General features: G+C 44.4%; 1 protein-coding gene across 8 annotated transcripts in view; it reads right to left on the bottom strand.

The window, feature by feature from the left end:
- The window catches only part of LOC141265436 (NFX1-type zinc finger-containing protein 1-like), a 249779-nt gene that overhangs the window by 179942 nt on the left and 56271 nt on the right, over window positions 1-13566 (bottom strand). For all 8 annotated transcript variants that reach the window (XM_073678517.1, XM_073678513.1, XM_073678515.1 and 5 more), the window contains one exon: window positions 11773-11874. In XM_073678517.1, the coding sequence (XP_073534618.1) occupies window positions 11773-11874 (102 nt within the window). The remainder of the gene's footprint in view (window positions 1-11772; window positions 11875-13566) is intronic.

The raw sequence follows: 13566 nt of genomic DNA, 5'->3' as shown, positions 1-13566 counted from the left end.
GTGTTGCGCATCCAGGAGCACCAAGTCCCTGTTGTGTTGGTGGCGAGGTAACAATCATGCTTCCTTCCTCTGTCCTCTCCCCCCAACCTCGCACAACAGAAATGTGATCAAGGTCTCCCTCATCTGATGAGTCTTCCATCAGTTCGTCCTCCACTTCTTCCTGGGCTCCTGCACCTTCCTCACTAGTTTGGCTGCTACCATGCGCCCTGGTAAAACCATCTCACCCACCCTCACATGCCTGCCGCCTTGGTGCTGCCGACCGTCTGGACCTTGCAGATGTTAGCCCTTCCGCATACAACTCCTCCTCCTCTACTTCCTCCACCTCCTCTTGTGCCACCACCTGACTCCGAATTCTGTTTAACATGTGCTCCAGCATGTAAATCACCGGAATAGTCATGCTGATAATGGCATCGTCAGCACTAAACATCTTCGTCGCCATTTCAAAACTGTGCAGAAGGGTGCATAGGTCCCTGATCTGAGACCACTCCTCCAGCGTGATTTTCCCCACCTCTGAATCTCGTTGGCCCAGGCTATATGTCAGAATGTATTGCACCAGGGCTTGTCGGTGCTGCCACAGTCGCTGCAACATGTGCAGAGTTGAATTCCACCGGGTAGGCACATCGCATTTTAGCCGGTGAAGTGGCAGGCCCAACGACTTCTGTAGAGATGTAAGTCGCTGAGCTGCGGGATGCGAACGGCGGAAGTGAGCACACAGCGACCGTGCCCTCTGCAGAAGGCCATCTAGTCTGGGATAGTGGGCTAAAAATTGCTGGACAACCAGGTTCAACACGTGAGCCATACAAGGCACGTGTGTGACATTGCCCCGGCGAAGGGCCGCACCCAGGTTTGCAGCATTGTCGCACGCGGCCTTCCCTGGTTTCAGGTCCAGTGGAGACAACCATTCATGAAATTGGTTCTCCAGAGCTGACCACAACTCCTCAGCTGTGTGACTCACATTTCCCAGACATTTCAATGTAAAAACCGCCTGATGACGTTGAGCCCTACTGCCAGCATAGTAAGGAGGTGTGCAGGATCCCTTCTGCGCAGTTAGAAAGCTTGTGGCATGACCAGACAGGCTTTGGGTGCAGGTGGAAGACCGAGAGGAGGTTGAGGAGGCAGAAGCAGTGGAGGAACTTTGACATAAAGAGGATTGACGCACAACTCGTGGGGACGGCAAGACTTGGACAGCAGCCCCTTGTCCTGCTGTCACCATAGTTACCCAGTGCCCAGTCAGCGACATGTAACGCCCCTGTCCATGCCTACTCGTCCAAGTGTCTGTGGTGAAATGCACCCTGTCACACACAGAGTTTCTCAAAGAAGCGGTGATGTTGTGTGCGACATGCTGGTGTAGCGCAGGCACACCTTTCTTTGAGAAGTAGTGCCGACTGGGCATCTGGTACTGGGGCACTGCGACGGACATAAGGTTTCAAAAATCCTCTGTGTCCACCAGGCGGAAAGGCAGCATTTCTGTAGCCAAGAGCTTGCAGATGGTGAAATTCAACCTCTTAGCTTTCTCATGGCTAGGAGGAAATGGTCTTTTACTTGTCCACATCTGAGGGACCGAGGGCTGGCTATTGTGCTTAGACGGGGTTGATAAGGGTGTCCCCGGAAAACTGCCGGTCTGTGAGGAAGATGCAGGTGGACATGTTAGGTTGCCTTGATCCAAAGGTGGTGCTATCGATGTCGGACAGCGCTCAACACCAGCTGGTGTTACCACCTCCAAAGAAAATGATGACCTGCCAATCACGCTGGCTGTTGCGGGTAAAGAGGTGGCAGGTCTGCGCCCCAAAACAGGTGTGACTGCTGTCCCCCCAGTCACAGAGGATGAAGAGGCCGCGGATGCACAAGATATGGCAGACGGTGGTTGGCCCGGCCGGCTAGGCCGCATTGTAGCACACTGAGCTTCCCACTGCAACTTATGCTTCATGTCCATGTGCCGGTTCATGCATGAAGTACCCAAACTATGTATTTTTTGGCCTCTACTTAGCTTTTGCTGACAAATGTTACAGATAACACGAGTTGGGTCATCTTTATCGATCTGAAAAAATGCCCAGGCTATGCAAGGCTTAGCACCCATGCGACCTGAAGAGCCACCACGACTTGTGGTGAGAGTCAGAGTTGTGTTTGAGGATGCAGTTGTTGACGTGCTTCCAGTACTACGTCTCTGTCCAGGAAGGCGCAACCTGACCTCGTCGTCACTAGCATCTTCCTCCACCTCTTCTGCTGACCTCATCTCTTGGCTGACTGTGGGTTGACAGTAAGTGGGATCTCCAACCTCATCATCATCACCCTGTGCGTTATCACACCCGTCGTCCTCAGAGCCAACCTGTTCCTGCCCTGACAAAAAACTAAAGTTGTCGCTCCAATCAGGTATTTGAGTCTTATCATCGTCTTCCTCATTGTCTCCACCAACAGGAGTTACAGTTTGGGAATGAGGGTCTACATTATGGTCAGAACCTTCTGCGTCTGGTCCTGGATCCGACTCATAAAGATTCTGGGCATCAGTGCAGATCATTTCCTCGTCTGGATTCACAGAAGCGCTGGAGTCGACCTCTGATTCCCAGGTTATAGTATGAGTAAACAGCTCTGCAGACTCAACCATCTGTTCTACCTCATACTCAGACGGGCAGCTGGAGATTTGGGAGCTGTGAGGAAGCAAGTGCGATTTGGGTGACACCTTTGAGGACTGGAGTATTTGTGATGTTGAAGTTGATGTGGAGGAGAGCCCACTTAAAGGAGCACTTGATATCCGTTGAAGCACCTGCTGTTTTTGTGACTCATCTGGAATTTGTAGCGATTGGCGTGGCCGTAAGAAAGGGATCTTATCACATTGTCCGCTAAAAGAAGTAGACATTTTAGTTTGGCTGGAAGATGGTCTTTCTTCTGCAGATGTTACTGTTGCTTTAACACCTACCCCACGGACACAACCTTTTTTCCCCTTCCCAACACGCCTATTCCCCTTTCCACCAGCAGCAGGCCTTTTTCCACTCATTTTGGTGGTTAACTAATTCACAACTCTGGAGTTGTTTGCACAAAAAAACAATGGATGGGAACCGAGCAGAGCTGAGTGGCCAAACTGTGGTATTAGGCCAAAACTATTGGCTGGGTTAGATGCAGAAAAAAATTATATTCAATTTGCAACCTGATGGAGGTCTGTATAGATGGATTAATAGAACAAGTCCCACACACAGCTAGAAGCCCAATATTTTTTCAGAGGTAGATGCAGAAAAAAATATATTCAGTTTGCAACCTGATGGAGGTCAGTATAGATGGACTAATACAACAAGTCCCACACACAGCTAGAAGCCCAATATTTTTTCAGAGGTAGATGCAGAAAAAAATATATTCAGTTTGCAACCTGATGGAGGTCTGTATAGATGGATTAATAGAACAAGTCCCACACACAGCTAGAAGCCCAATATTTTTTCAGAGGTAGATGCAGAAAAAAATATATTCAGTTTGCAACCTGATGGAGGTCTGTATAGATGGATTAATAGAAAAAGTCCCACACACAGCTAGAAGCCCAATATTTTTTCAGAGGTAGATGCAGAAAAAAATATATTCAGTTTGCAACCTGATGGAGGTCTGTATAGATGGATTAATAGAACAAGTCCCACACACAGCTAGAAGCCCAATATTTTTTCAGAGGTAGATGCAGAAAAAAATATATTCAGTTTGCAACCTGATGGAGGTCTGTATAGATGGATTAATAGAACAAGTCCCACACACAGCTAGAAGCCCAATATTTTTTCAGAGGTAGATGCAGAAAAAAATATATTCAGTTTGCAACCTGATGGAGGTCTGTATAGATGGATTAATAGAACAAGTCCCACACACAGCTAGAAGCCCAATATTTTGTCAGAGCTAGATGCAGAAAAAAATATATTCAGTTTGCAACCTGATGGAGGTCTGTATAGATGGATTAATAGAACAAGTCCCACACACAGCTAGAAGCCCAATATTTTTTCAGAGGTAGATGCAGAAAAAAATATATTCAGTTTGCAACCTGATGGAGGTCAGTATAGATGGACTAATACAACAAGTCCCACACACAGCTAGAAGCCCAATATTTTTTCAGAGGTAGATGCAGAAAAAAATATATTCAGTTTGCAACCTGATGGAGGTCTGTATAGATGGATTAATAGAACTAGTCCCACACACAGCTAGAAGCCCAATATTTTTTCAGAGGTAGATGCAGAAAAAAATATATTCAGTTTGCAACCTGATGGAGGTCTGTATAGATGGATTAATAGAACAAGTCCCACACACAGCTAGAAGCCCAATATTTTTTCAGAGGTAGATGCAGAAAAAAATATATTCAGTTTGCAACCTGATGGAGGTCAGTATAGATGGACTAATACAACAAGTCCCACACACAGCTAGAAGCCCAATATTTTTTCAGAGGTAGATGCAGAAAAAAATATATTCAGTTTGCAACCTGATGGAGGTCTGTATAGATGGATTAATAGAACAAGTCCCACACACAGCTAGAAGCCCAATATTTTTTCAGAGGTAGATGCAGAAAAAAATATATTCAGTTTGCAACCTGATGGAGGTCTGTATAGATGGATTAATAGAACAAGTCCCACACACAGCTAGAAGCCCAATATTTTTTCAGAGTTAGATGCAGAAAAAAATATATTCAGTTTGCAACCTGATGGAGGTCTGTATAGATGGATTAATAGAACAAGTCCCACACACAGCTAGAAGCCCAATATTTTTTCAGAGGTAGATGCAGAAAAAAATATATTCAGTTTGCAACCTGATGGAGGTCTGTATAGATGGATTAATAGAACAAGTCCCACACACAGTTAGAAGCCCAATATTTTTTCAGAGGTAGATGCAGAAAAAAATATATTCAGTTTGCAACCTGATGGAGGTCTGTATAGATGGATTAATAGAACAAGTCCCACACACAGCTAGAAGCCCAATATTTTTTCAGAGCTAGATGCAGAAAAAAATATATTCAGTTTGCAACCTGATGGAGGTCTGTATAGATGGATTAATAGAACAAGTCCCACACACAGCTAAAAGCCCAATATTTTTTCAGAGGTAGATGCAGAAAAAAATATATTCAATTTGCAACCTGATGGAGGTCAGTATAGATGGACTAATACAACAAGTCCCACACACAGCTAGAAGCCCAATATTTTTTCAGAGGTAGATGCAGAAAAAAATATATTCAGTTTGCAACCTGATGGAGGTCAGTATAGATGGACTAATACAACAAGTCCCACACACAGCTAGAAGCCCAATATTTTTTCAGAGGTAGATGCAGAAAAAAATATATTCAGTTTGCAACCTGATGGAGGTCTGTATAGATGGATTAATAGAACAAGTCCCACACACAGCTAGAAGCCCAATATTTTTTCAGAGGTAGATGCAGAAAAAAATATATTCAGTTTGCAACCTGATGGAGGTCTGTATAGATGGATTAATAGAACAAGTCCCACACACAGCTAGAAGCCCAATATTTTTTCAGAGGTAGATGCAGAAAAAAATATATTCAGTTTGCAACCTGATGGAGGTCAGTATAGATGTACTAATACAACAAGTCCCACACACAGCTAGAAGCCCAATATTTTTTCAGAGGTAGATGCAGAAAAACATATATTCAGTTTGCAACCTGATGGAGGTCAGTATAGATGGACTAATACAACAAGTCCCACACACAGCTAGAAGCCCAATATTTTTTCAGAGGTAGATGCAGAAAAAAATATATTCAGTTTGCAACCTGATGGAGGTCTGTATAGATGGATTAATAGAACAAGTCCCACACACAGCTAGAAGCCCAATATTTTTTCAGAGGTAGATGCAGAAAAAAATATATTCAGTTTGCAACCTGATGGAGGTCTGTATAGATGGATTAATAGAACAAGTCCCACACACAGCTAGAAGCCCAATATTTTTTCAGAGGTAGATGCAGAAAAAAATATATTCAGTTTGCAACCTGATGGAGGTCTGTATAGATGGATTAATAGAACAAGTCCCACACACAGCTAGAAGCCCAATATTTTTTCAGAGGTAGATGCAGAAAAAAATATATTCAGTTTGCAACCTGATGGAGGTCTGTATAGATGGATTAATAGAACAAGTCCCACACACAGCTAGAAGCCCAATATTTTTTCAGAGGTAGATGCAGAATAAAATATATTCAGTTTGCAACCTGATGGAGGTCTGTATAGATGGATTAATAGAACAAGTCCCACACACAGCTAGAAGCCCAATATTTTTTCAGAGCTAGATGCAGAAAAAAATTATATTCAATTTGCAACCTGTTGGAGGTCAGTATAGATGGACTAATAGAATGATGCTATGCCCAAAAGATTTTACTTCACTAGGTGCAGTAAAAAAATTGGTATTCTATACACAGGTGGTATATCTTGCAACACAGATAGGCTACTCCACTGACTAACACACTCTGCAATAGGCCAAAAAGGATTAGCTTTGCTAGATTCAGCCAAATGCTGTGAAAAAAACTTGCACAGCACTGGCACAGACCTGCCTGGCAAAAACTGATAGGAACTGATGTAACCTAGTCCTGAAAAGGATTCCAATTACAATTAGTCTTTACTCCCACAATCTATCTATTTAAGAGCACAGACCTGCCTGATAAAAGTCGTAGGAAATGCTGTAACCTAGTCCTTAAAAGGACTGCAATCACAACTATTCCCTACTCCCAAGCTATCTGTAGATTTGTGCGAAAATTGGCTTGAAATTAACAAGGTATAGCGCACACAGCAACAGGGGTGCCGTCTAACACGCAGCTGCAGCAGTGAGAAAATGGTGGCGACGGGGAAAATGGCTTGGTCTTATAGGGCAAGGACATGTGACATACACTGCCAATGACACATGCCCTTGCTTGTGTGAAAAAAAGCACTTCGCTCTGTGTGTGCGCTGCTGATAGGCTGACAGATTGCACCTCCCCACTGCAAATGCGGGAAAGAGAAAAAAAAATGGAGATCTTCATTGTTCCTGCAGAGATCCATCCCCTGCCTCTCCCCCCACCCCGCTGTACACTCAAACTGCGTATTAACATTAATTTTCATCATTACTGAGAAAAAATCCAGTTATGATTTTGGTGCACGAACAGTTATCGAACATAACCTCGAACAGCCGAATTTTTCTCAAATTGTTCGTGTTCGCCGAACGGCTCGAACACCGCCCAAAACAGCTCGAATTTGAGATTGGCGAACAGTTCGAGTAGAACAACGCTCATCTCTAGTCCTGAAGCGGAAGAGAAAGCTTCACAAGCTAGATGACCAGTGGGAGAGAGACCCGTACACAGTACTGCCGTCCAACCATGACAACTCGAAGGTATGCGTAATTACCAAGGATGGAGGAGAAACCACTAGCACCGTCTCCAGAGACCACCTAAAAAGGTGCCCCGAGCAACTACAGAGTGCAGGAGAAGATCAGGATGACCTTGAACCCCCAGAGGACAAAGAATAAATGATCAGCACAATTCTTGGAGAGGATCCTCGGTCCTGGACTCGGATAAACGATGCAATAGTGGTACCCATCCTCCACTTCCTTCAACCAACCCAGCAAGAACCTACAGGAGAGCAGGACGAATCAGAAGAACAAGCAGCCCCAGAGGCAGAAGAACCCATGCCAGCAGCCCAGGAGAGTCAACCCTCTGCTGACAGTGAGCCTGCCATGCCTGCGGTAAGCCAAAAGACCCACAGACAGCTGCCTGAACTGCCTGTAAACCCAGCTAGTAGCTGTACCCTAAATGCTAGTGGGGAAAGCCAGGTTAGACCACCACCAGACAGTGGGTTACGTAGGTCAACCCGGAGCACTAGGGGGCAGATACCCGCTCGCTGGAAAATATAGGGTGTATTAAGAACTGTAAATAACCCTTATAAATAATTGTCAAATGTTGAAATGTTTGAAAAGTTAATTGCATGACCAGTGATTATGTGTTTCAGTTTCTTTCAGTTAACCCAATGGACTAACAGGTTATGAACTTTGAGTAACCGGGACTTCTTGTAAATAATTGCACAAAGTGCCTCCTTTTGAAGCTTAACCGAGGAACAAATAAAGACTGTCAAGGACTCGGGGCTAGGACAGACCCCCCACCTGGTTTAAGCTCCCTTTTGCTGGTGATATGGACACCCGGTTACAGACCACACTGTGACCTAAAGAACTCAATTGTGTTTTGTTTGTTGCCATGTATTAATGTTGTGTTTATGGTCGTGCATATGTTACACGGTTGTTTTTGGCCAAAAAGGCTTAGTCCCGGAGTACTAAACTTTTACTAGGGGGGAATGTGTCACCCCAAGCCTGGATGCCACAAATAATAAAGGCTGTGTCTGAGAGCAGGAGGGAGGTTCCCTGGTTAGGGACAATTAGCATACAGCACCTCCTGTCCCAGTCCAGTAGGGGGAGCAGGCTGGCCCTATAAAAGCTGGAACTGGGCGCAGGGTTAGGGAGAACTGGACGACCTAGCTCAGGAGTGAGACTAGTCCCAGAGAAGGAGGGACAGTTCACCTGTAGCTGAGGAGGTCGTGAGGCAGTGGAGGAACTGCTAGCCAGGGACGTACGGCACCGAGAGCCTGTCCTGGCAGAAAGGGAGAATAATCTACTGGACACTGGGGTCCGAGGCTGTAAAGACTCTAAGTCCAGCAGCAGAGAACCAATCTGCGAGGGATTTCATGTCCTTTGGCCTAAAAAGCCCGGAGACTCCGCCACAACAGAAGGGATCAGCAAAGCCAAGAGAGGCCAGAGGTAAAAGGAGCCCAAGTTGCAAGCCATACGGGTGAGAGTACATGGCACGCTCAGGGACGTGGGCTATTTTACCACTAAAGGGGTAAATAGTCAGAAAGAGCTTAGAGAGCACGGTAGGCCTACACCCTCACCCTGACCAGAGGGGCTTCCCGAGTGTTCTCAGACATCCAGGCCCCCTTCTAGCCGGTACTGTTGTTGGGTCATTACCATCTGTTATAATAAAGACCCTGAACTGTTTAAGCGGACTCTGCATTCTGACTGTCGCAGATGGAACTATCACCCCCAATATCCACCTACACTACCCTGGGGCGACACTCCTCCCGTGGGGAGTTATTCTACCTCTGTGCTGCACACCAACACCAGCCCCAGTGGCCTGCCCTGCAGCGGCGGTTATCCCTGACCGCAATCCACGGGTGGCGTAGTCGGACATTTAAAGCGCTGATTGATAGACCACCATTTGGTCTGACCACCCTGAGCCACGGGACCGGGCTGCCACCACTACTACCCCCAGCATCGTACAGAGGCCCGGTCTCGAGTGCCCCGCGGCCCAGGGGGCGAGTCAGCACCAGCCACTACTACTGGCAGATTCCAGGTAGACCCCAACACACTTTAACCCCTATACAGGGATCTGGACTTACAACGGGGTCCGGCGGATTTCTACCTGTGGAAGGGCTGCTGTCCGGAGGTGTGCAGGAATGGTTGGTAAGTAGGGTCAAAGCCGAGAATTCGCATAAAGGATCCGTAAAAATAGTCAGAAAAAATAAGCCGAGGTCCAAACAAGGAGCAATGAAACAAAAAGGAACTAACAGGCATATCTGAACCAGAGAAGCACAAGACTATATCTGGCAGCTTCCAGAAGTAAGCTAGAAGCTAAAGTAGGGAGTGGTGCCCTCCAATTGGCTGGAGCAGGGAGCTGATAACTCCTGCTGGACAGCACACACACCCATACTGCCAGACTGGATGGCACTACAGGTCCCTACTAGTGTTGAGTGAGTATGTTCTATTAACCCTTTTGCCGAGTATGCTCGGGCCGAGCTCCGAGTATTTACAGCTGTTCGGTGATGTGTTTGAATCGCTCCCGTGTGCATGATTTGCAACTGTTTGACAGTTTTATTACATGTGAGGAATGTCTATTTCTTATACATTCCTCACATGTAATAAAGCTGCCAAACAGTTGCAAATCATGCACACGGAAGCGATTCAACCATATCACCGAGCAGCTGTAAATACTCGGAGCTCGGCCCGAGCGTACTCGGACAGAACATACTCGCTCAACCCTAGTCGCTAGCCCACAAATCTAAGTGGCTGGAAAGACCCAGTGCCAGAGCTTCTGCTTCTTCTATCACCAGCGCCACCCGCAGATTGAATATGACAGCGCCTGGCGACAGAAGCAGATGTTGCATGAGCAGGTCCTGGTGGAGATGTGACACGTGATCTCAAGCAAACTTGAAACAGGCTGCAGTGTTTTTTTTTCTGGTGTTCTTCCATGGATACCATTCTTGTTAAGTGTTTTTCTAATATTAGAAACTGTTTAGTAGGTCTTTAGCTGTTATCCTTATTCTTTCTCACTTCTTTCCTGGTTTCTCTATGAGAGAACACCACTGCCAGACTCCTGTGGCAATAAATTATCTCTGAGAACAAAAGGATTCGTTAGACCCTTCTGTACTTCAAATCACCTAGCCCCATACACATTAGTCCGTTTGCCAATGACTCTAAAGTTAGTAGGTTTGGCCAAATTTAGTTTAAATTGTTTAGGGGTCTTTACTTCAAATCTCTTCTCTTTAATAAAAAAACAAACAATAAACTATTGCCAATACTGTAATTCTTCAAAAAGTTATTAACATACATGGTCACATTTATTTTCCCTGCACAGTGAATATTTATATGCTTACTAAAAGATACGAATAATACAACTATTTATTATTAGTTTAACAATCAATGTAGAAATGTAGATGCTTGCAAATGGTTCACAATACTTTTTCTTGCTACTTGTCCTTAAAGTTATTATCAAAGGATAGCCCAGTGGGCATTAATGTTTGCAAAATCTTGCAATTGATTAAGAATTTAAAAAGATAGTATATTTAAAGGGGTTGTTGACTTCTGGACAACTCTTTCTTACATGCTAAAGTGCCACAGACCGGCTCCATTCCAGCAATGTCAGCACTGTGTCTCCAGGTGGTCAAGAGACATTGTTATGTCATATGAGCTGCAGACTTCCCGGTTCTGCGAGACAAAATTGTAACGGCTGCGGCAGGAGAGATAAAGCTGACATCCCTGGAACAGCAGCGGTCCGAGAAGTGAGTAATAAGAGCATTTAAGAAGGGGCTATCCAGAACTTCACAACCCCATTAATACACTTTTTTCAATTCTCAATCAATTTCAGTCTTTAGACTAAAATTAATGACCCTTGGCCTGTTGATGTGATCTCAGCATAATGTAGCCAAGGTCGACAGCATTGCCTGACTAATCCATAACTCAAAGGCAGGGAGAGCAGGGAAGATTTAACATGATTTTTAATTGCGCATGTAGCATTTACGAATAACACAGGGATCATTATAAAATTGTAATGGGAGGCAGGTAAAGTGCTCCTATTACATCCTAGGGGGTATATGCTTCTGCCTGGTTCCATATAAAAGATACAAAAATAAGACTTTCAAACCCTGCTGTCAGAATTAAAAAAAAAAAATCATTATTCCAAAAATGCTTTTAAGGCCACGTCCCCACTATCAGTATTTGGTCAGTATTTAGTCAGTATTTTTTCTCAGGAGTGGGTGCCAAAACCAGGAGTGGGTGATAAATGCAGAATTGGTGACTTGTTTCTATTAAACCTTTTCTCTGATTGTTCCTCACCTGGTTTTGGCTCCCACTCCTGAGAAAAAATACTGACCGAATACTGATAGTGGGGCCGTGGCCTTAGCAAAAGACTTTCTTCAATGCCAAACATTACATTTATTACAGGAGAGTGTATGTGTAAGACAATCTTATGGCCCAGTCGTGATATAGATGTGGAAAGGGTTTAACTGATGCAGATATTTTATCTACCTTTGGCTCTCCAGTTGTTACTCAGATCCCCTCTAGCAGTTTGATAGTTTGTTGGATATTTTGCTTCATCGGTGAGTTTCTCATCAGCATTATGCTGATCCCCTGAAATACAAATAGTACGATTAAATATTACTGGAATATAATAAGAAGCAAGAGAAGTAATGTAGGGAAGGGAGAGAAAATGGGAAACAAGGAAGGGTATTATATACAACTGAATATATATATACAGTACTTTAAAGTATGTGTATTTAATATTTTTATTATGCTGATCATTTTTGGATTTATTTACTGCTACTCTATCAGCCTCTTAATGTATTTGGAAATGGCGTGTTACATATCCTTTTTGTAATGACATTGCCAAATAGCAGGGGCCTAGGCTCTTAGATTGTGTTATATGTATCACCAGAGCACACACAATCTCTACACAGCACTTAAAGAGGTTTTCCCACTAACAAAAGTTGATTTTAATCAATAGATCTTGGAATGATAATAACTTCCACAGTTGGATGTGTTTAATAAAATGTTCCTGTGCTGAGATAATCTTATAAATGTGCCCCTTGCTGTGTACTGTGTACTGGCTGTGTCTGACCGTGCAGGAACATGGTCTGATCATATCACATCTCCTGGGCACGGGACTAAGAAAAAGAGAGTATACAGACATTACAGCAGGGGATCACAAATCATTCTTTCTTTGAAGTAAAACATTGTTTAGAAACAGGCAGTGAAATGTTTTATCTCACAGAAAAAATCAGCTGTAATCCCCTACTGTAATGTCTGTATACTCTTTTGCTTACCCTGCCTAGGAGATGTGATATGAACAGACCATATTCTTGTATGGTCAATGTGGCGCCCCTGCGGGTCCAGTTGCCACAGAGGTACTGCATAAGGAGGGAGCACTACCCGCGACCCAACCACTCACATCCAACACTACACAACTTCATAAGGGAAGGTCCAGATAGCTCCTAAGGCTATGTGCCCACGATGCAGAAATGCTGCATATTTTTTACGCCCTGGCAGGAAAAACGCATGTGTTTTTTACATGCGTTTTTCCTGCCAGGTAGAAGTGTTTGTCAAGCGTCTTTGCATGCATTTCTGCATGCGGGTTATCAAGCGCTTTTCCAAGCGATTTAGCTTGACAACTTGTTCACACTATATAAATCCATGCAACTGGCATGGATTTATAGTAGTGTGACCAAGTTAGTTAAAAAAAAAGAATAAGAATGGTAAAAAATAAAAAAATAAAGTTTATACTTACCTTCCGGTGTCCTCCCGGTGTTATCTCCGCTGCGTCCTGCTAAAGTCCTAAGCTAGTCTGTACGGAGACCTATAGATGTGGGGAAGGAATCCCTACAAGTACTAAGGACTGGGAGGAATATGGGACACCTCCTAACAGAAATAGTAGCAGACAGACGAACAAACAAAATACATAGAACATAGAGGTCAGTAGACCAAGCAAACTAACAGAGCAAGACACAGAGCACAGGCTAGCTAGAAAGTAGATATACAATGAAGTCCAGCAAAGCCAGAAGGGCGGAGCAGGATTAAATAGGCCAACAAGGTCATGTGACCAGCAAAGAAAAAAAAACCTAAGAGCAAGGTTCTAACAGTACCCCCCCTTCTAAGAGGATCCTCCGGATCCCCTAGGACCAGGCTTATCAGGAAATCTCCTGTGAAACGCTCTGATAAGTCTGGACGCGGAAACATCATCCGACCTCACCCAAGAGTTATCCTCGGGACCGAAACCTTTCCAGGCCACAAGATACTGCAAACTACCTCTATACCGTCTAGAGTTAA

This window comes from Phyllobates terribilis, unplaced genomic scaffold (genome assembly GCF_046119375.1).
Source record: "Phyllobates terribilis strain yellow unplaced genomic scaffold, ASM4611937v1 Scaffold_4__5_contigs__length_816908805, whole genome shotgun sequence".
NCBI classification, from domain to species: domain Eukaryota; kingdom Metazoa; phylum Chordata; class Amphibia; order Anura; family Dendrobatidae; genus Phyllobates; species Phyllobates terribilis.
Note: the sequence above shows the minus strand (reverse complement) of the source record. Positions and strands in the feature narration are given on the sequence as shown.